The 22,308-nt window shown below is 42.0% G+C and overlaps 1 protein-coding gene across 5 annotated transcripts in view; it reads right to left on the bottom strand.

The window, feature by feature from the left end:
• Positions 1 to 22,308, bottom strand: part of ARFGAP3 (ADP ribosylation factor GTPase activating protein 3) — a 96,518-nt gene that overhangs the window by 71,465 nt on the left and 2,745 nt on the right. For 2 of the 5 annotated variants that reach the window (XR_008308933.1, XM_053257461.1), the window contains exons 3-9: positions 20,420 to 20,492; positions 19,332 to 19,463; positions 17,305 to 17,382; positions 13,024 to 13,099; positions 10,469 to 10,528; positions 9,245 to 9,289; positions 2,689 to 2,735 (exon numbers count right to left, since the gene is read on the bottom strand). Coding sequence is in view for 4 of the 5 variants with exons in the window: in XM_053257461.1 (XP_053113436.1) it covers positions 2,689 to 2,735; positions 9,245 to 9,289; positions 10,469 to 10,528; positions 13,024 to 13,099; positions 17,305 to 17,382; positions 19,332 to 19,463; positions 20,420 to 20,492 (511 nt within the window). In the remaining variant the exon portion in view is untranslated. The remainder of the gene's footprint in view (positions 1 to 2,688; positions 2,736 to 9,244; positions 9,290 to 10,468; positions 10,529 to 13,023; positions 13,100 to 17,304; positions 17,383 to 19,331; positions 19,464 to 20,419; positions 20,493 to 22,308) is intronic. The other 3 variants (XM_053257462.1, XM_053257463.1, XM_053257464.1) reach the window with 3 other exon arrangements.

Below are 22,308 nucleotides of genomic sequence, written 5' to 3'. Positions count from 1 at the left end.
TCAAGCTCTTGCTAAGTCTAGGCTAGACTTGGGCTATGTCTACATAGGCAATGCTGATTATGTGGGCTTCCTCTGAAGACAGTTCAAAGGCTGCAGTTAGTGCAGAACATGATTGCCAAATGATAGTGGGGGGTAAATGGTCCATATGACACCTATATTGTACCAAATGCAGTGGTTGCTCATTTGCTTCTGGTGCTAGTTTTACCCTTTAAAATCCCAAACAGTCTGGGTACAGCTTAACCCAAGGATCGCACGCTCTGTACGAATCTGTCCAAGCCCTTAGATCAGCTTTAGAGGTCTTGCTCTCTAACTCATCTTTAACTGTGGTACATCTGGCCAGTGCCAGGGTTAGGGTCCTTTTTAAAATGCTAGTGCCATATCTGTGGAAATCTCGCTTCAGTGAAGTACTTCGATCACATTTTCCTGTTTTTAATCATAGAGATTTACACTGTGCTTTATCAACACACAACACAAACTCCCTCACTCTCAAAACACATGTATATCAGGGCAGCTAACAATATTGTTATAAAAAACACCCCACCCCACACAGAAGCAAATACAATGAGTAGCTAGAATAAAGTACTACAAACTACAGTTAAGACATTTCATTCATTCATTCATTTTCTATACTGCCCTTCCAAAATGGCTCAATTTTGCATTGGGAATAAACATACAAAAATTAGTCCTTTTTTTTTTTTTTTTAAAGAGCCAAGAGAACAGTATACATCCTGCCTGGCATCAAAATACCACAGTGAAGATGCCCGATGGAATTCAGGAGAGAATTACAAAGTTTGGCCACCACCACTGAAAAGTTGCTACCTGCTTTACCTTTGAAGGCAGGCACCCAGAGAAGTGCCATCAAGAATTACCACAACAGACAGGCAGGTTTATGTGGCAGCAGGCCATATGATTCTTTAGATATCCTGGTCTCAAGTTGTTTTGAGCTTTGACCCTTTCTAACTGGGCAAAGAGGCACCTTTTACCATGGTGATTCTCTTTATTTAGCAGGGGGAGAGTAACTGGCCCTATCGACACCCAGCACAGTACTTCCAGTGACTGTTGCCGGTGTTTATCTTATATTTCTTTTTAGAATGTGAGCCCTTTGGGGACAGGGTTCCATCTTATTTGTTTGTTGTTTCTCTGTGTAAAACACCCTGAGCCATTACTGGAAGGGCAGTATAGAAATTGAATTAATAATAGCAGGGATGATACACTGGAACATCTGCAAAAAATACAAGCTACCTGTAGCCAAAAATGGGTGGGACCATAAAATTGAAAAAGTTGAAGAAAATGAAGATGTAAAAATATTATGGGACTTCTGACTACAAACAGAGAAACATCTGCCACACAATACACCAGATATAACTGTTGTTGAGAAGAAAGAAAAACAAGTGAAAATAATCGACATAGCAATACCAGGGGATAGCAGAACAGAAGAAAAAGAAATAGAAAAAAATCACAAAATACAAAGATCTACAAATTGAAATTGAAAGGCTGTGGCAGAAAAAGACCAAAATAATCCCAGTGGTAATTGGCGCCCTGGGTGCCAAAAGACCTTGAAGAGCACCTCAACACCATAGGGGCCTCAGAAATCACCATCAGCCAATTACAAAAAGCAGCTTTACTGGGAACAGCCTATATTCTGTGACGATATCTATAACAACAACAACAAGAACAACACTGACAATAAAATACAGCCATCCTAGGTCCTTGGGAAGGACTCGATGTCCGGATAAAGCAAACCAGTCAATAACACCTGTCTGACTGTGTAAACAAGATAATAATAAAGGTTAAGACCAACACCTTAAATTGGGCCAGAAGGCAGTACGACTCTTTCTGCTTGGGCATGATATCATTATGGAGGACAGACCTTTTCAACAACTTGGCTGCTGCATTCTGAACCAACTGTAACTTCTGGACACTTTTCAAGGGTAGCCCCACATCTAACACATTACAGTATTCGAGCCTGGAGTTCACAAGAGCAGGAATAACTGCAGCCAGATCACCTTTCGCCAGGTAAGGTTCAGTTGACATACTAGCAAAAGCTGGAAAAAAAGTGCTGTGTGCTGTTGATGTCAGCAAAGTAACCAGCAGCAAAGCTGGATCAGCAACCCTACAATGCAAAATTGTTCCTTAAGGAGGAGTATAATCCATCCCCAAAAAGCTGCATACGACTACCCTAGACTATTACCTATAGCAACAATGTTTCATCTGGATTCAGCTTCAGTTTGTTAGTCCTCATTGCTGACTCCCAAGCACCTGTTCAGGATGCATCACTCCCCAGACACACGCTACCTCCTCATGGCGGGGGCTGGGATTTCCGCAACCCTATCTAAACTTTACCGGATTGCACAGGCCTATCATGTAATCCACTAACAACTGTGATTCCTAATCCCATCGAACAGCTAGCTGTGCACATATCGCCCTTTTTTTAAAAGGCCGAATCCCAGAAGACGGCTGTTGGGGAGGGAGGAACATGCAAAAGGCTAATCAGCAGGATGCCCACTTCTTAAAAGAGGGTTGTATGGATTCAGGTGTTCCAAACACACTTTTACTAGCCCTAAGTTTATTTATTTTGGATGTTCATATGTTCTAATATAGCTCAAGGGCATGTGCAAGAACCCCAAACATTAACACAAAATATCATGATTGGTTAACTAAAAACAGAGGCAAGAAAACAGCACCTACCCCCTTTTTTACTTGATTTGGTTTCTTCTTTATTATGCAGCTGGCTTCTGCAAAGATCAATACATATTCTATCACAATACATATTGTACTATGATGAAAGCGGTATTAATTGCAACTTCTGTAGAAACATCATAAAAGCAGCAAATTTCACTTTTTATTTTAGGAACATAGGCAGCTGCCATGGTTTTGGTCCATCTTGCTGGATACAAGCATTTTTTCCCCTCTCTCTCTTGGCGTGGTGTCCGGATTTTGGAGCTTTCCAGATTTTGGGAGTCCGGATAAAGGATTAATAAATATAAATAAAATGTATAAATAAAATGACTTTGCTTGGTCAATGACAAGCCTCACCTAGGATATAAGCTATGAACAAGACTTTTGCTGAAAAAACCCACTAGGAATCAGTTTTCAAATGTTAGTGAATTTTGAAAATTCTATACCATCTTCAAGGAAATCAAAAATCTAAGAAAAATGTGCATTAAAAGAATTAGGTACCTTGCATAGCAATTTAGATTGCTAGTTCTAAATCGGAGCATTAGTTACTCACCGTGAAGGCTCCTTCTTCTGCAGAGTCCAAGGGCGTCTCATGTGTGGGTTATGTGATCCCACGTGACTCCAATGGCAGGACTAAGTTGATTAGGAAAGCTTTTAAGGCTGGGAGGAGCAAACCCTCTTCATTTCTTTTAGGCCAAGAGGTGACAGGATGAACAACTAGGTGAACAACTAGGACAAAAAGAGATAAACAACTTAATCAACATACTACCATGACGCTCCAGCTAACGGGAGAAAGAAGTGACTACGGGATTCCTCTCCCAGTAGTACACTGCGGACCGTAGTCCTCAAAATAAAAATATGCAGAGAGTCCCTAAGGAGAAAGAATATGCCTGGGACATGCCTAGAACCCCCAGGTCCCTGGACAGTAGGTGCAGGTAGAAGGGTGGTTCTATAATGTTTAGTAAAAGTGGAAGGTGGCTGCTCTACAAACGTCCTGGACAGGAATGTTCACTGAAAAAGCTGCCGAGGCCGCAGCGGCTTTCGTGGAATGGGCCAATATTTTAGTGGGTGCCCTGAGATCTTGTGCTTGGTATGCCGAGGTTATACACGCGTTCAACCACCTAGCTATGGTGGTGGGTGTGACAGGTTGTCCCATGGATCGGGGCAAAAAAGACACAAACAAGGAGTCTGAATTCCTAATATGTTTTGTCTGCTTGATATATATTTTAAGGCATCTACAGACATCAAGTTTATGCTAGGCCTTCTCTGCTGGGTTAACCGGTTTTGGGCAAAAAGGTAGTATAACATCTTGAGATACATGAAAGGGGGAGGCTACCTTAGGGTGAAAAAAGGGGTCTGGGATGAGTTTAACAAAGTTCTCTGAAAAAACACAAAGGTTCTTGTGTATGGAGAGGGCCCTAAGTTCGGACACCCTGTGGGCCGAGGTAATGGCCATGAGGAAGGCCAGCTTGAAGGACAACATGTGGAGTGGAACAGATGGCGAGGGTTTGAAGGAGGGACCCTGGAGAGCCTTAAGGATGGTATGCAGGTTCCAGTTTGGAAAACGGTGGCCCATCGGAGGTGACAACAGGGTGGCGCCCTTCAGGAAATGCTTCAGGTGAGGATGGTGGTGCATGGAGCTATGTGGTGTTCCAGAAACTAGGCCCACCAAGGAGGTAGCTTGACGCTTTAAGGTATTTGCCAATAGTCCCCAGTTCAGCCCATCTTGCAAAAACTGCAACAGGTGTGTCATGGTAGTGGATCCTCGGGACACCCTGTGACGCGCTGACCATCTCAGGAAGACCCTTCAGGTATATTGGTGAATCCTGTTGGTGGATGGTCATCTGGACATCAGCATAGTTTCAAGAACTGTAGCTGAGTAGCCATGTTGCCCTAAGATGCTCCGTTCAGTTTCTAGGTGGCTAGCCTTAACCAGCCTGGATCCAGGTGCCAGACTGGGCCTTGTTGAAGAAGGTCTGGCGTGACAGGCAGGATGATGGGCAGTTCCGAGGCCAGGTTGGCGAGCTCTGCGAACCACGGTCTTCTCAGCCAGAATGGAGCTACCAGAAGCAGTTGCACACTCAGGATCTTGACCCTGTGGAGTACCCGTGCTAGGAGTGGAGTTGGAGGGAATGCGTAAAGAAGGCCCTCCAGCCACGGGGATGAGAGTGCGCCCACTGATTCTGTCTGGGGGCAGAGGAACCTTGTAAAGAAGTGAGGAATCTGAGCTTTGCTTGGGGTCACAAAAAGGTCCACCACTGGAAGTCCAAAGTGCAATGTGATCTGCTGGAAGGTTTACTGTTTTAGATGCCACTCCCCTGGGAGCAGATCCGAGCGACTCAGCCAGTCCACCGTGTTCAGATCGGCCTGTATGTGATGTGCCATGAGTGATGCCGCACAGCGTTCTGTCCACTGAAAGAGTGGGACTGTTTTCCCTTCCAGGGATCTGGATCTGGCCCCGCCCTAGCTATTTATGTGCGCCTTTGCCATGGTATTGTTAGTGCGAATGAGCACATGGCAGTGACAGATGGAAGCCCTGTAGGGCCCAGCGGATGGCTCTGAGTTCTAAGCAGTTGATGCTGTGCTGACACTCTTGTGCTGACCATTTCACTTGGGCCGAATGTGGGAGGCAGTGGGCTCCCCAGACCTTCTTGCTGGTGTCTGTAGTTATTATGATCCTGGGGGGATCCAGGAATTCCTTGCCCACTGACAAGTGTGGTGTCTTGGCCCACCAACGTATGGAGTGAAGGAGTCAGGGAAACCCGCCTGTTGGGTTTCAGTGCGATGTCCACATGGAACGGGAGAAGGAACCACTGTAGAGGCCTCAGGTGAAAACGTACCTACGGGACCGACTCCAGACATGCCCCCATCAGACCCAGGAGTCTGGCTAAGGACAGCAAGGTGGGGAGTCTTGAACTCAGGATCTCATTAACTTCTAGCTCCAGGGTGCACCTGCGTTCCGTAGGGACGAAAAGCATATTGCGTTGAGTGTCTATGAGAAGTCTGAGATGCAGGATTTTGATGAGTTGGTTGTAACTAGCTTTTTGCCATGTTGATCAGGAACCTGTGGTCGTTGTGGGTCCCTGGGGTGAGCCGTAAGTCAGTCTGGGCCATCTGAGGTGTCGTAGACCAGACCAGAAGATCGTCTAAGTACCAAAAAATCCGCATGCCCTTGAATCGTAGGTGTGCAATCATGGGCGTTAGGATCTTTGTAAACATGTGCGGAGCTGATGAGAGGCTGAAGGGGAGCGCTTTGTATTGGTAATGGTGTCCTGAGTAGAGGAAGCAGAGAAGATGGTGACTGTCATGGTGAATAGGCACGTGCAAGTAGGCCTCCTTGAGACTGATGGACATGAGGAGATCGAGGTGATGGAGTGACTCTGTGATGGATCTCAGGGATTCCATATGGAACATGTACTTGCGTACAAACTGGTTTAGATGTTTCAGGTCCAACACTGCTTGCAGGGAACCATCTTTTCTGGTACAGTGAATATTATAGAGTAAATCCCCTTGCCGCGCTGTTGGGATGGGACTAGTTCTATGGCCCCTATTGCCATAAGATGTTGAATTGCCTCCTGCAGGCCTTGATGCTTGTGTGGACGGCAAGAGGTTGGGGTGGAGAGGAATCTGTGAGGTGGACGGCTGAATAACTATGGAGTAGCCCTCCTTTACAGTGGAGAGCACCTGAGGCTCTCTCATGGATCTGAGAACATCTGAGGCTCTCATGGATAAGACTGTTGACTCATGAGCATGTTTGAAGGCCCCCTCAATGTGTTTATCAGTGGGGTCTTTCAGGGCAGATTCCCCATCTCTGGTTAGGATCAAGTCAGAAATTAGTGGTACGACCAGCACATCTGTAGGGGTGTATTGAAGATCTTACTCCCTTCTTACTGGAAGGAATAGAGTTTGTTAGCCACCACAATGGCCCTCTTAAATGAGGTAGAAAGGGACCATCCCATTTTTACTGCTTCCACCAATTGTTTTGGGATAAGAGACACGTTAGAAGGCTTTGACCCTGGGAACACCAGAGCAATTTTGCTGATGGGCTGGATCTCCTGGGAGGTGGGCAAGTTAAGCCCTAGGGCATGCACTGTTCTGGACATGTGGGGTGCTAGATCTGTTGCCGGAAAGAGTCTGAGGGGTGAATTCTCAGGCTCCTGACCAACAGACCATTTGCCTTCAGATCTCGGTAGTTCTGGGTCCCCACTACCCAGTGGGTTGACTGGTGAAGAAAGGTTCTCATCTAGGGGAATGGTAGATGAAGTGTCACCCAGGGGCCTCAGAGGATGCTGCTGTGACAAAGCAGTGTGCAAATCACCAGTTCCATTAGTTAAGAGTTCTAGGACTGGGTGAGTCATACACAGAGAGTTCAGATGAGAGCGTACTGCGTTCCCTCTGTTTAGATCTAGAACTGCCCTTTCTGGACTTTTTAACATGCACCCCCCCCTTCACTTTTTTAGGGGCTGACGCCTCAGAAGCAGAAGAAACCGGGCTGGTGGAGGACGGGGAGACCCATCTGGACCATTTTCGCTTTTTGGATTTCAAATAATCATATCTCTCAAAGGATTTAGCTAACAAGCCCTTAAACCATGACCCCCAGGGTAGGTGGCATATCCCCTGGCAGTTGCATCAGGGGATAGATGCAATGTCCGTAGATGCAGTCTGGGTCAGACTAGATGACCCTGAGGGGAACAAGGCAGGAGGGGCAATATAAGCAATAGACCCAGCTTGGGTTGAGCTCACCGAGTCTGAATATGGTGCTACAGCCGAGCCCCTTGTCACTACCATGTGGGGGAGTGCTGTCTGCTTTGGGAGACAGCTTCTTCCAAGGCTGCCCTGGTCTTGAGCAGCATCGACTGTTTTGGGGCCTTCTGGCTGGCCAATGCCATTGCTGGCAGGATCGGGCCTGCTTGGCCTTCCACGCACCCCGCGAAGCCTTGATGGGTGTGCAGGTGTAGCAGGGACGCCGCTGCAGCTAGAGGCAGGCAGAGAGAGCTGTTGGGAAGCGGCGATGGAGGTGATGCCTGGCCCAATTCCCCACCCCCAGAAATGGCTGCTTGTTGGTGCTGGAGCTCTGGAACGCTGCTGATTGGCAGTGGTGGCACGTTCTGGAGAGCTGTGGCCGGGCAGGAAGCATGCTGCCAAGCTCTATCTGCTGGGCGGGCTTGCGGCTGTTCCGAAGACCGTGGAGTGGCCAGAGTGAAGCCTCCCCATTGGTACTTGGATGTGGAGTACCCTGCCAGGCCTTTCGTTCCCTTTCAGGGAAGGCAGGACGGAAGGATAGGGAAGGGAGGATGAGAAATGGAGAAGCAAGCTGAGGAAAAGGGAGAGATGAAAAGGAAGCTGCCTGAAGCCTTGCAGGACTAAAAAGAACAGAGGAGGGTTTGCTTCTCCCAGCCTTAAAAGCTTTCCTAATCAACTCAGTCCTGCCTTTGGAGTCACATGGGATCACATAAACCACATGTGAGTTGCCCTTGGACTCCAGCAGCAGAGAAAGGCAAACATTCTACTCCGTTCTTTCTGTGGAAAAAAAGAATTCTAGGATGCATAAATATTAGAGATATTTTGAATCAGTAGTTTAGGTACACTAGAGTTCTACTATTTCACAATTGATAAATGAAAACAAATCAGAAGTCCATCAAAAATGTGAAGCTTTCAGTATAATGACATGTCTGTGTAATTTGCAATTCCCAGGTCTGTGTAATTTGCAATTTGTGTTCCAAAGCAATATTTCTGACACGTACAGCTTATTTTTCATTATTCAAAGGAAATATGAAGCACATCTTTTCAACTATGATGACAGGACTGGACTAGAGTACATTTAATATTAAATAGCAAACTGTATTTTCATTCATGCATATAGCAAAGATGAAAAAAATCTTTAATTTATATTTCACATCTATCATTTTACTACAGATAGTTTTTCCTACACTTTTAGTGTAGCACAAATCCAAAGATAATGGGGGAAAAAATCACATTTTTAAAAAAAAATTACAACCTACAGGAGATTTTAACTCTCAATATGCAAACACAATCATTGATCAGCCTTATGGAAGTATATAATATATTCCACAAAGTACTAGGATTGTACACATGGCATGTACATTGCTACACTTGCACTGGCATCATCAGCTCAGATAACCTGCTCAGGGCAGCTGACTGAATCCTTTCCTCCCAGTGTCAGTGTAGTACTCCCAGTAATCAAGTTCCTCCCAGTAATCAGTGTCATCAAACCCAGAAGTGCCACTCATCAGTTTTCTGGGTAAAAGCAACACATTCACATTAGTAGGTAGGTAAACCACTGATGTATACAATAATTTCTGGACTGAAGGATACTTAGAGAACAATAATAAATTAAAATCAATAGCTATTTAAGATATTTTAATAAAATATGGAGAGGAGAAAAAATAAATGTAATGCAAGTTGAAAAAAGTTAAATTTTGTTAGTGAAGGATGCATTTGTTTAAAATGATAGTGCAAACTAAGACAACTGTTATAATGCTCTATTCCACAGAATGTGGAATCTGAAGCAGCCAAACAGGGTATCTAAAACATCCAAAGTCACCTTTGCTAGGTGCGATGCCTGAAGCATTGACTTTCTCCAAGTTGGCTAAAGTAAGAGACAAAAAACAAACATACATCACAAACTAAAAAGGTCAATGTTATAAATGAACAGTTGAATTTATGTTAGATGGTTAACTACTCAATACTAAGGCCCAAACTAAAGAACTACCATTACTACTTTAAAAAAAACACATTGTACTGTTCTCCACCCAGGGACTATATCATTTCAAAATGCAAGTGGAGAATACTGTTAAGTCTATAAGGGTCCAATGTTACAAACTCCATGCTTGTACCATGGAGTTCTTTCCCCTCTGTGGTATACGAGAGCCAGCGTGGTGTAGTGGTTAGAGTGCTGGACCAGGACCGGGGAGACCCGAGTTCAAATCCCCATTCAGCCATGAAACGAGCTGGGTGACTCTGGGCCAGTCACTTCTCTCTCAGCCTAACCTACTTCACAGGGTTTTTGTGAAAGAGAAACTCAAGTATGTAGTACACCGCTCTGGGATCCTTGCAGGAAGAGCAGGATATAAATGTAAAATAAATTATTAATGTACAATCCCCCCACTTGAATTCTGAATGGGTACAGTCTCATTAGGCCTATGCGACATCAAATGAAACAAAGAAATAAACATGAGGGCTGGGTTGAAGCAATCACTATGTTAGTAAAGGCTACTTTAGCAGCATTACTGTACTGTTAAGAGCAGAATCAGAAACTGTGCCTCCACCATTAGGTGGGTGTTTGTTCCAGTCAGCTCAAAAAAATAAAACCCTATCCTAAAAATATCCAAGTTATTATAAAGTCACTTATGTCAGGGAGCAGCTATAGGACTCACATGCAGTGATCAGTAGTGCTGAAAAGCAACAGTATACAAACCTATCCGACTTGCCTTTTTCAAATCTCACTGGTAAGACTTGCCAATTTGTGGACTGGGATGCTTTTCTTTAAGACCGCGTTGAAAATTCATTTAACAATGCAACATTTGCACTGTTTCCCCCACAAATCCAGATAACAGTTGCGCACGGCGAACAATGTTTGGTGCATGCAGTGGGAAGAAGTGATTTTCTTCAACTCTCAAGAACATGTGTTATGGGAGGCAAATAATCACCCCTCCCCTGTTGTAAGTGCATATTTGGAGTGCAACATTAATTTGGATGTCAGCCATTATCTCTGCAACATTATAGATTAAAATACACAGATAATCTACTTCTGCTTTGGATTTATTACCTAACGAAGCTTGTGGTGACACACTAAGGCAATCGACACTTGGTCCATGTTCAGATTCTTCTAGGGATATAAAAACATGAAGAATGATTTTCAGAATGATTTTGGAAAACATCCTGCTAATGAGATAGCACCCCCATTCTCTTCTATATACCACAAAATAGTCACTTGACTTGCAACTTTCTCAGCCAGCTTTTCCCATCTTTGTTTTTTTTAAGAACCAGAGTGTTATGAAAGAGGAACTGAAAGTTTGTATAGATTTAAACTAATTACAACATGCAAATGAGCAGACTAGTAATTTTGCATATTTTTACCAACTGACAGAGTCATGTCTGAAGTTGGTATTTTTGTAAATACTGGCTTCACACATTTTGTAAAGACTGGCTTTGTAATGTTAGCATGCAGACTAAAAGTTACATTAGTGGAATACTTCTGCTTGCTCAATGTAATTTTGCTTGAGCAAAGGGCAATTCCTGCTTGCACAAAGGGCAATTTTTAGTAATTTCCCCTTCTCCCTTCAGTCTCTTGAAAATATGTTTCCAAGAACATTCAGGAACACATTTTAGATGGTGCAGGGTGCATTGCTGGAGAAGGAAGCAGGGCATCACTGAAAATTGTCCCATGTCTGTTTTATGAACAGAAGTATTCCACCTGGATGATATCTAAGGTTTATGAAATTCTTCATATAGCATTAAGTCTTTCTTTTCTTTTTGTACTGGTCTTCTATATTCAGATACATATATAACTCAGATACAGCTGCCTACAATTTATATAATACAGGAGGTCCTTGTTATTCACAGGAGTTCTGTTCTGGCCTACAACTGCAGATAACGAAAACCTTATTGAGACCTTAAGTCAACAGGATTTGGCAGGGGATGGGGAGGTAGGTTCTGGAGCCCAGGAAAATGACTAAAAAAACCACTGAAAAGACAGGGTAAGAGCAGAAATAAGAACTGAGCACAGCATTGTACCTTGGCCACCTCAATTTTCCCATTCTCCAGCTCCTCCAGCAATGCCCCCCCCCCAGCTTCTCCAGTAATGTGTAATCATGGCATTTCCTCACCCCACTGTTGAGGTCTAGCACTTAGGAAGCACAAGCCCCTTGGCCTTGGTTGGTCAGTTGGCAAAGAGGCAGCAAAAAATTAAATCCAGTCAACACACAGAGAGGAACGTGTAAGAATAAAGGAATGAGGGGAGAATCAATTTTCAATGGATAATTAAAATAAAATTTTAATAAAAATTGAATTTTAATTGCAATAAATAAATTTCATCAACATTAAAATTAAATTTATAAAAGTTATAATTAGCATCTTATGATGAGAGAATAATGTTGCAAGAGGCTCCACAAAAGGCTCCACAGAAATGCTTCCAAAAAACGTCCAAAAGCTCCAGAGCAATGGCTCCTGAAGGCTCCCTAAGGATACCAAGTGCTACCCCAAATGGCTTTTAGAAGCACAAAAAGATTTTTTAGATCAAAGCTAAAAAATGTCCTCCAAGTTCCTCTCACAACCCATGAGCACATACAGCAAGAGCACAGCCATGTAACTGTGCTGCTGAAAACCATGGATATGCGAAGTCATGTACTGTGGATAATGAGGTACGGTATACAGGTGAAACTCGGAAAATTAGAATATCGTGCAAAAGTCCATTAGTTTCAGTAATGCAAATTAAAAGGTGAAACTGATATATGAGACAGACGCATTACATGCAAAGCGAGATAAGTCAAGCCTTAATTTGTTATAATTGTGATGATCATGGCGTACAGCTCATGAAAACCCCAAATCCACAATCTCAGAAAATTAGAATATTACATGGAACCAAGAAGACAAGGATGGAAGAATAGAACAATATCGGACCTCTGAAAAGTATAAGCATGCATATGTATTCAGTACTTGGTTTGGGCCCCTTTTGCAGCAATTACTGCCTCAATGCAGCGTGGCATGGATGCTATCAGCCTGTGGCACTGATGAGGTATTATGGAAGACCAGGATGCTTCATTAGCGGCCTTCAGCAATTCTGCATTGTTTGGTCTCATGTCTCTCATCCTTCTCTTGGCAATGCCCCATAGATTCTCTATGGGGTCAGGTCAGGCGAGTTTGCTGGCCAATCAAGCACAGTACACTGTATACTTTTCAGAGGTCCGATATTGTTCTATTCTTCAATCCTTGTCTTATTGGTTCCATGTAATATTCTAATTTTCTGAGATTGGAGATTTGGGGTTTTCATGAGCTGTACGCCATGATCATCACAATTATAACAAATTAAGGCTTGACTTATCTCGCTTTGCATGTAATGCCTCTGTCTCATATATCAGTTTCACCTTTTAATTTGCATTACTGAAATTAATGGACTTTTGCATGATATTCTAATTTTCTGAGTTTCACCTGTATATTGCCCAACTGCAGATACGTGAAACCACACATAACAAGGGCCACCTGTATATGCAAAAACATAAAACTAAGAATACAAAATCAGCAGGAGCTAAATGTGCTTTAGTTGGAAAAAACTAAATACTGTGCCAGTATTAAAAACATTTACAGTAAGATGACAAATTATACCTTCTTTGCTTTCAGAAGAACTCTGCTTGAGATTTATTGTCTCAGGCTGTGATGAATCCCATTCTGTGCTAATAACCTGCAAAAAGGAAGAACTAGGATCTAATATGGTGTAAAGGTAAAGTTGTGCTATCGAGCTGTATCGAGTTGTGCTATCGAGTATATGGTGTAAAGGTAAAGCGACCACAGAGCCTTGCGGTTTTCTTTGGTAGGATACAGGAGGGGTTTACCATTGCCTCCTCTCACACAGTATGAGATGATGCCTTTCAGCTTCTTCCTATATCACTGCTGCCCGACATACCAGCAGAGATTCGAACCAGCAACCTCTTGCTCCCTCTCTACGTTACTTCCCCACTGCACCAGCAATTATAATCTGAACTAATGCATTTAACAGGGATTTCCCCTAGATGTCAGAATTCAGTGTACTGTACAGTGTAGATGTCAGAATTCAGTGTACTGTACAGTGTAGATGTCAGAATTCAGTGTACTGTCAACCAGGACCAGAGTGGGAGGCTCTGAGAGGACAGTGGAATGTATGTGGGGAAGACGCCAGGTTTTGAGCAGAATGGGTGTGAGTATTTTTTGGTTTCGTTTAAGTATTATTTTTTTCTGTCAACTTTTGGTATCTGACTTCTATGTTTTCTGTTACTTATAGGTTACTATAAATATTCCAAATGAAGTATCACTTATAATTATTTAAAAATTCTATACTAATAAAATAGTTTGGATATATGTGTTAGGAAATTAATAAAATACTTAAATACTGGGTATTTAAGAGAGGAAGCTGCGGACAGAAATATCTGATAGAAATATCAGTCAACATCCCCTTCGAAGCCTGTAAGGATGGAGAGCTCACACCCCAGTCTATCTCTGGTGTGTCGTGAAGAGGAGAGAGGTGACTCCTTCGCCCGGGGCCGGCGGCACCATTCCCAAAAGGTGGTGCTGGAGGATTACTGCTCAACCCCTTGGCAGTTGTGGCAGGGTTCCATTCTTTATCCTATGCTGTTTAACATCTGCATGAAACTGCTGGGAGAGGTCATTAGGAGATTTGGCTTGAGGTGTACAGATGACACTCAGTTGTATCTCTCTTTTTCATCAGACGCAGGTGAATCAGTGACTGTTCTGAATTGGTGCTTGGATGCAGTAATGGACTAGATGATGGTGAATAAGCTAAGACTCAATCCACACAATACAGAAGTACTGTTGGTCGGTGGTTCCTCTGCCAGGGTGAATGATGCTCAGCCTGTTCTATATGGGTTAGAGTGTGCTCGTCGATCCAGTAGTCACTAGAGGCTCATGCGGCCTCTGTGGCTCAGAGCGGCTTTTATCAGCTTCAACTGATACACCTTACCTGGACAGAAATAGTTTGGCCACAGCTACTCATGCTCTGGTAGCCTCTCGTTTAGATAACTGCAATACGTTGTACAAGGGGCTGCCTTTGAAAACAATCTGGAAACTGTAGCTGGTACAAAATAGGGCAGCAAGATTATTAACTGGGACTGGACGTTTTGATCATATTACATCAGTCAGCTGCACTGATGTTTCTGGGCCCAATTCAAAGAGCTGGTTTTAACCTTAAAGCACTTTTAAAGCCCTAAATGGCTTGGGAACATATTACCTGAGAGAGCACCTTGCCCCACATGTCCCAACCCAGACTGTAAGATCTTCAGAGGCCCTCCTCCGGGTGACCCTGCCAAAAGAGATGAGGCGGGTGGCTACCAGGAAGAGGGCCTTTTTAGCATAAATAGCCTCCCCAATAAATAGCCTCCACCTGCCTTCATCACTTTGCTCTTTTAGACGCCAGGTAAAGATCTTTAAAAGACCCAGGGCTTTTAAATTCTTTTTTTCAGATTTGATCTGATTTTTAACAAATTTTAAAATGAGTTTTTAAGCTGCTTTGAATTATATTTTGTATTTTCATCTTTTTTGTCTGTTATGATTCAGTGTGTAATGTGTTTTTATTAAATATTTTAATCCTCTGTTGTGAGGATTAGAGAACAATTTGATATGGGGTGGCTAAAAAATAAAGTTTTATTATTATTACTACTACTACTACATTAGAGTGAAAGGAGAGGTCATGGATGTTGTGTTTCCTAATTGTCTCCCATGTTGCTAAAGTGAAAACCCCCTGAACTGGGAGGGCCATGAAGATATTCGCAGAACAGGAGTGTGCTGGCAAGGGAAGAGTAACACCTTTTACTTGTCTGGTGGTGGTGGGGAAACCCTTCTCTTATGGAAGTTCAGTTGAGGCTCAAAAGAAATAGCAAACATATCTAGAGCACTATACACTACCTGCCAACATATCCCAATTTTCCCATTCAGGTGAATGGGAAAACAAGGAAATGTTGGCAGGCATGCAATGCCCTCTGCCGGGGGCTAAGGAAGATTCCATCTGCCCTGGAATCCCTGCCAGGTGTATAGGGGAGGCACTCTGCAGTTGACAGTAATGGCACTCTTCATGTCTTGGCACCATTCTCAGTTATTATTGCCTTCTACCACAAATAATACTTTTCTTCAACCAACCAACTGTACTCTGTTCTCAAACCAGACCATCCTTTCCCAGGGGCTGGGAAACACATTTTAGAGGGGTATTTAGATATCCAGGCTTCTTCCTGCCTTGCCAAATGTTGTATTTTTAGAATTGTGCTAATTATGTTACCAAAATCTGCAGGAATCATGTGTGGATGAATTTATGCTTGCCGTCTCCTTTGCCAGCAATGAAGATTTCATCACAGCTGAGGTGAAGTGTGTGAAAACCATGAGGTAATAGAGTGCACAACTTCTCACTTACCCTCCAGTGTCCATTCTTCTGTTATATGCCACAGATAACTTCTCCAATGAAAGAGTCCCATGAAACCCCTCAAGGGACATATCCTGTGAATGGCTATGAAAGACCTGTTCTAACCCTGATGTCATGTAGCCTTAGAAACAGGACAATGTTGTCATAATCACATTTTTAATTGTAAACCGCCCAGAGATGGCGGTTTTGGGCGGTACAGAAATATTTTAAATAAAATAAATGATAAAATCAGTCTCCACTGTTACTTGGCTAATTTTAAAGTACATTTACTTGAAAACTAACTTACAATGTTGATTGATACTGAAATCTGAGAGAAAACTCCTTATTGGCTAATCTTGCTATTAATGACATTGTTTATTCTATAGGGCCATTGGCATACATTGGTTAACTAAGTTTTCATAACTACCCTTAATTCTCGAACAATTCTCTCAAGATGCACCTATGGGAACCTGAAGAATTATTATTTTTGTGTAAGTAGCAATGGAATGGAAGCTTTGACAGCAATAGGAAGTAAATAGGTACACCACACAATTAAGAATCAGGCCAAACAAGGCTGCATGATGCACTACAAGCCCACCATTGTTAAGTGGGACATGGGCAACTGTGAACTTGTGAAAATCATAGCCAACGCAGCACTGCCTACTGCCACCTGTGACGCCTGTTACTGGGCAGATGATGTTCATGCCTACACAGACTACTGCATAAACATAATGCAAAACTATGCAACCCAACTATGCAAATTATTCTCAGGCGGCACAACTCTGTTGCAGTAGCCAAGAAAAGCACAGACCCTTCGCCCTCTTTCTATCACATAATGGTAGATAAAAAGTTCTGTGCATGGATCACAACTGATACACTGCTACTTCAGATACACACAATTGATATAAATTTGCTACTTCAGATATTCTTACAGACCTAAGCATATTGAACAACAAAAACACTCTATTCAGATGCTGACTTAGCAATTCAGAGGGAGGTGTGATCCGATTTGCTGTTACAGACTCAATTTAACCCAATTCAGAGGAATACTTTGATTTGGGGAATACTTTGATTTGGAAATGAATCACACTGCTTCAATTTGACCCAATTCAGATGAATACTTTGATTTGGAAATAAGTCTGTGTATAATGACAATCACTAAAATGTTTATGTGCTTTCAATTTTTGGCAGAATGGAATCAACAATGTAAGGATAGTAGCCTCTTCTGAGTACATCAAGCCTTTCAAATAGCAGGCAAATAGCACTGCAGTTCATTATAGTGCAGGGATTTCTGTGCAGTGTCATTTAAAAGCTTGAGGTTTCCCATTAAAAATTCTTTAAATTGTGAAAGCAAAACAAGCTGATTTGGACAGATTTACTATTTAATTTAGATGGCAGTTGTATCAGATTCAGATCAAAGTAAATCTGTCCAAATCAGTCTGTTTTGATTTAGATCAGTTTTTAACTCCAGTATTGCAAGCCCTAATAGTGAACTTTTTCTATACCTGAGCATGCGATGAAAAGAAGTCTTCCTCTTTTTCTTGAGGTGATAGAAGAGGGGCTCCACAGCCATCTATCCACAGCTAAAACAAACACAGTATTACATCTCATGATGCCCCCTTCAATATTATGCATTTTAAGTATGATCCACAATATTTTCAGGAATTTTCAAAAGGACATTGCTTATCTCCTTAGTAGGTAAACAGAAACATTCCATGGTTATAGAAAATGCAGGTCTCCGCTACAGACAACACAAGATTGATTTTGGCAGTCAGTAAATTTTTTACGCATTTCTAATTCTGCATATTCTATCAAATTATTTAAATAGAATATGCAGAATTAGAAATTCTTAAAACACTCTACTCAGGTTTCCCCTAGCTTTTAGCCTACTTTATTTAAGGAAAGTAAGCTTATGAGATCAACCAGTATATATGTGTGTGTGTGTACATATGCAGGGGCGCAAGTGGGCTAACTTGTGAACCACCTAACCGATTTGGACCAAATTTGGTGCAGTTGTAGTGAGTGACACAAAGGGACACCTCAACAGCACAGATTATAAACAAATATGAATATTCATATTCAGAGTTTGTAATGTCATCCACCTTCATTCAAGATAGTGGAGGCATGAACGTGAGGTGCAAGTGGTCTAACTTGTGAGGATGGTAATTATCAATTAAGATTAAAGTGAAAGGAATGTAGACAGATTAGTTCTTACTATCAATTCTATTTATTTTTATCATATGTATATACCTCCTGATATGTGTATCTCTAGGCAGTATACACAATTTGACAATAATCAACCTAAGTTTCGCTATTATCCTACATGTAGTCATACAGGTGACTTTATTATTATTCATATGGCAGCACCCACAGTGGTTAAAAATCAATGGGTTGTGTCCAGATGTTTTGCTCTGTTGGAAGACAAGTCCTTCAATCAGAGGAAGGAACTCTTTGGATACAACACTATTATTTTTAAAAATGCACACACACTTTTAAATCAAATTTAACTTTATACTTTTAAAGGTGAAGCTATAGTAAGCTTTTGTTTTAAAATGAATCTAAACTTAATGGGTTGAATCCAAAGAAAGTTATGCACGACAAAGTATTAGGGAAGCCAGTGAATTTCTTCAGATTCTGAGAAGTACCCTGATAGTTTGAAAAAGCTGAGAAGAAAAGAGATATAAGCTCTTTAAATTGTCAGAATTTGCCCCCAAAGAAGCACAGTCCTAATGACACCACCACTAACAGGGAGAGAGGGGAGAAAACCACACACACAAATTGTTTTCATTATCAAATAACTATTTTTTATTTTAGCCTAAGCCTTTGGCACCAGTATAATTCAAAAAGCTTAAACAACACAGCACATCACAAATGGGGTTTTATAAGGTTTTAGGAAACACTGAACAAAGTCAAAGGTACTTCCTATGGATTGGTAAGAAACAAGCTTGTAAAATCTCAACAAGATCTAGGTATGCCCAGACAATAAAAATGTCATAGGCAGGCCAATCATTTATTCCATAAGGTCATAGTGAGGGTTTGTTTTGAGCCTGAAAAAACTGTCTTCCACAACCCTTGGCTTTTTAATTGAGCTTTCCCAGACAGCAGGCTTTACCATGGGTTTTCTGCAAGTAAAGTTGCTCAAAAAAACTGGCACAAAAAGTGGATTTTTAAACCCCAGATATAAGTCAGGCTACACTCTAACATGCAATGAAAAACTCAAATTGTGTATGAAGTGCTCCCCGACAGCTTGCAGGGATTTCAGGATAAATTTGACCAATATGTGAACATACACCTCCATTCCAAAGGAGATGCAAATCAAAAACCAGGTACAGAGCTCCCAACAGATATCTGAAAGGGAATCTTCCTTTTTTGCCCCTCCCAGATATCTCTGCATGTTCAATTTTCATTTCCAGTTGTAACATAGCTAAATACATCTGAACATGTCACTCCTAAAAATGCCAAGGTACCCTGAAACACAGTGCTTTAGGAACAAAAAATAATCAATAAATGCTGTACTGTGCAGTGCACTTACATCAGTACCATGCTTCCGTGTTGCCTGAGCTGCAAGGTATTTAATCTTCTCCTTGTAGAGCTGAGCTGCACGACTGCTGTACTTGGTGTTGGTATCATTTGTTGTGCAACCGTGCTGATGAAAAAATGCAGACTACAAAACAACAAATATAATGGAGAGACTTAAATGTTTTTGTTCATATATTTGTGGCTAGGTTTGTTCCCTTAAAATTTACAGACTAATGTATCTGTAAAGATGTTAGGGGTATGCATGAATCAGATTCTGCTATTCAATTTGAATCGCAGAATCACTAAATTGATTCATCAAAGCGAATCAACCTCGAATCACCCAAGTCGATTCGGGTGATTAGAATGCCACTTTGAAGCCAGTTTTCCTGGAAAAACAGGCCTCAAAATGATGCTTTTCCCCCATGGAGAACTGGTTTACCAATTGGGGCCAATAGGTAGACCAGCCCTCCACTCCAGACTTGGCATGTCAGCCTGCCTTGGAAGTCTGGACTATTTTCACATGTCCACTTAATGTGCAGAAGATTTAGGGTTTTTTTTTTTTTCCATTTTGTTTTTATGCTTGGTACTTGGTGATGCATTCACATTTCTTAAATCCCAGGAATGTGAAATCCCAGGAATGTATAAGTAGGACCATGTGTATTCTAAACTTAAAAATAAGTTCAAATTCTGCACCCAGGCGATCCATATTCTGCAATCTATATAAATGATGTTAATCAGCAAACTTGCATAATATTTTATATTTTGCACAATGTATTCTGCAAGTTAGCATAATTAACCTAGGTTGGGCGAAGACACTGACATCTCACCTCCAGACCACTGAATGACCTATTTATTGACCTCTATCTCTTCTCAGATTTCAGCAGACATTGCTCACACACTTAAGCATATGTTCAAAGTCACATAGGGACCAGAAGCTTACTTAAACAAATTCTCAGGAAGATGAATAGTGCATCCAGTAGCACATTCTACCACTTCTTCTGAGTTCCTGCAAAACTCCAGCACAACCCTGCTACTAGATATCACTCTCTCACACACATACATTCTCTGAAAACTAAGGGGAAATACCGAAACAAAACTTACAGCATTCACATTTCCTCCAACTTGCATACACCTCAGCTGAAACCATGACCAGTTTGAATCCAATTCTGTAGACCTAGAAGGGGGGGGGGGAGGGAATCCAAGTATTTTTTCAAAAGCATTTCCAAAGAAATTTTGAAAGTTCTTACCAAATGAGCACAGTGAAACTGAAGAAATACAAATCTAATCCAAAATACCCTAAAAAATTAGTAATGATTAAGCATTACTGAAATCAGCGACAAGTTAGTCATAACTAAGTTTAAAGTAAAGTGTGCTGTTGTCGGTGTCGACTCCAGGCAACCAGAGCCTTGTGGTGGTCTGGAGGAGTTTACCATACAGGAGGGATTTATCATTGCCTCTTCCCACACAGTATGAGAAGATGCCTTTCAGCATCTTCCTATATCGCTGCTGCCCAGTATAGGTGTTTCCCATAGTCTGGGAAACATACAAGCAGGGATTTGAACTGGAAAATTCTGGCTTGCTAGTCAAGTCATTTCCCTGCTGTGTAATTAGGTGGCTATAACTAAATTTAAGCTATATTAATTTCAATGGGACTTAGTCATGACTAACTTTCTTTGGATACAACCAATGATCAGGTTAAACTCATCTTCCATTAAAATTGCAAAACTTTGATAAAACATTTTTGTTAATACGTAATCTACTAGGGCTGTAGTATTCCCCCCCTCCCGCGTGGAAAATGTGCATTTCTAAAATTTCATCAGCCAATATTGAACCAGCATTGCATACGTGCAGCAGTGTGAGTTCCAGACTACAGCTGCATTGACTGCTGCATTGACAGCTGAGTTGGAAGGGGAGCAATTTTTGTCATTCTTCCCTTCCCTCTCAAGCCTCCTGCACATCACCAAAATAAGTTGCCAAGAGTCACATAAATAAATAAATCTTCTCTGTAACTGTGGGGTCTCCTTTTCTTAGGGGATGAAGAAAACACCCTTAAGCACATTTAAACATGCACTGATTTGACATGTTAGTGTTCAAAATCAGTGTTTTTCCTTTATTCCAACACCTGAACAAAGACGCAATCCACATTACTTATAAAGAGGTTCATTGCTCTGCTCACCTATGCATGTCCTGCTCCTGTTAAGAACATAAGAACTGCTGGATCAGGCCAAAGGCCCATCTAGTCAACATCCTGCTTTACACAGTGGCCCATCAGATACCACAAGGCGAGAGCTAAGGGCATGACCTCTCTCATACTGCTACTCCTCTGTTACCCCATTCGACCACATTTTTGTTGTTGCCTCTCATTCTATTCCTTCTCCCTACCTCTGTAGATTATCCAAAATGCCCGTCCAAGATCAGAAAGACAGCAAAGGTACACTTACACACGTCGCCTCTATAGCACAGTTCTATGTTATAGTGATGGCAGTACGAAGGCTGAAAGCAGGTGCTCCCTTTGCCTTCCTTCTGCTTGGGCAAACAGGTAGAACCATAAGGTCAAATCCAGTGGGGTTTGCGGAGTTCAGAGCCCAGCAAGTCACTTAAAGTTCACTTTAAAGAATAATTTCACTTAAAGTGTATATATATATATTGGAAGAAAACTAACCAAGCAAGATTTTTTTTAAGCAAGTAAAAACCAGGGGGGGAAAAGAAGGGATTGGTCGCCCACACCCAGTATAAAGACACTGCAATTGCAAACAACTTGGGGAAAGGAAGCAGATCTTTGTGCTGGGCATCTAGGGCAGGTGTGGGCAAACTTGGCCCTCCAGCTGTTGTTGACCTACAACCCATCAACCCCAGCCAATTCTGGCTGTGGATGATGCGAGTTGTAGTTCAACAACAGTTGGAGGGCCATGTTTGCCCACCCCTGCTCCAGAGCAATGATTTATGAATCCTCTGCACCACACTGCCTTTTCATGGCTGGAATCAAAGGA

Source organism: Hemicordylus capensis, chromosome 5 (genome assembly GCF_027244095.1).
Source record: "Hemicordylus capensis ecotype Gifberg chromosome 5, rHemCap1.1.pri, whole genome shotgun sequence".
Taxonomy (NCBI): Eukaryota; Metazoa; Chordata; class Lepidosauria; order Squamata; family Cordylidae; genus Hemicordylus; species Hemicordylus capensis.
The sequence above is the reverse complement of the archived record's forward strand: the minus strand, read 5'-3'. Positions and strand labels throughout refer to the sequence as shown.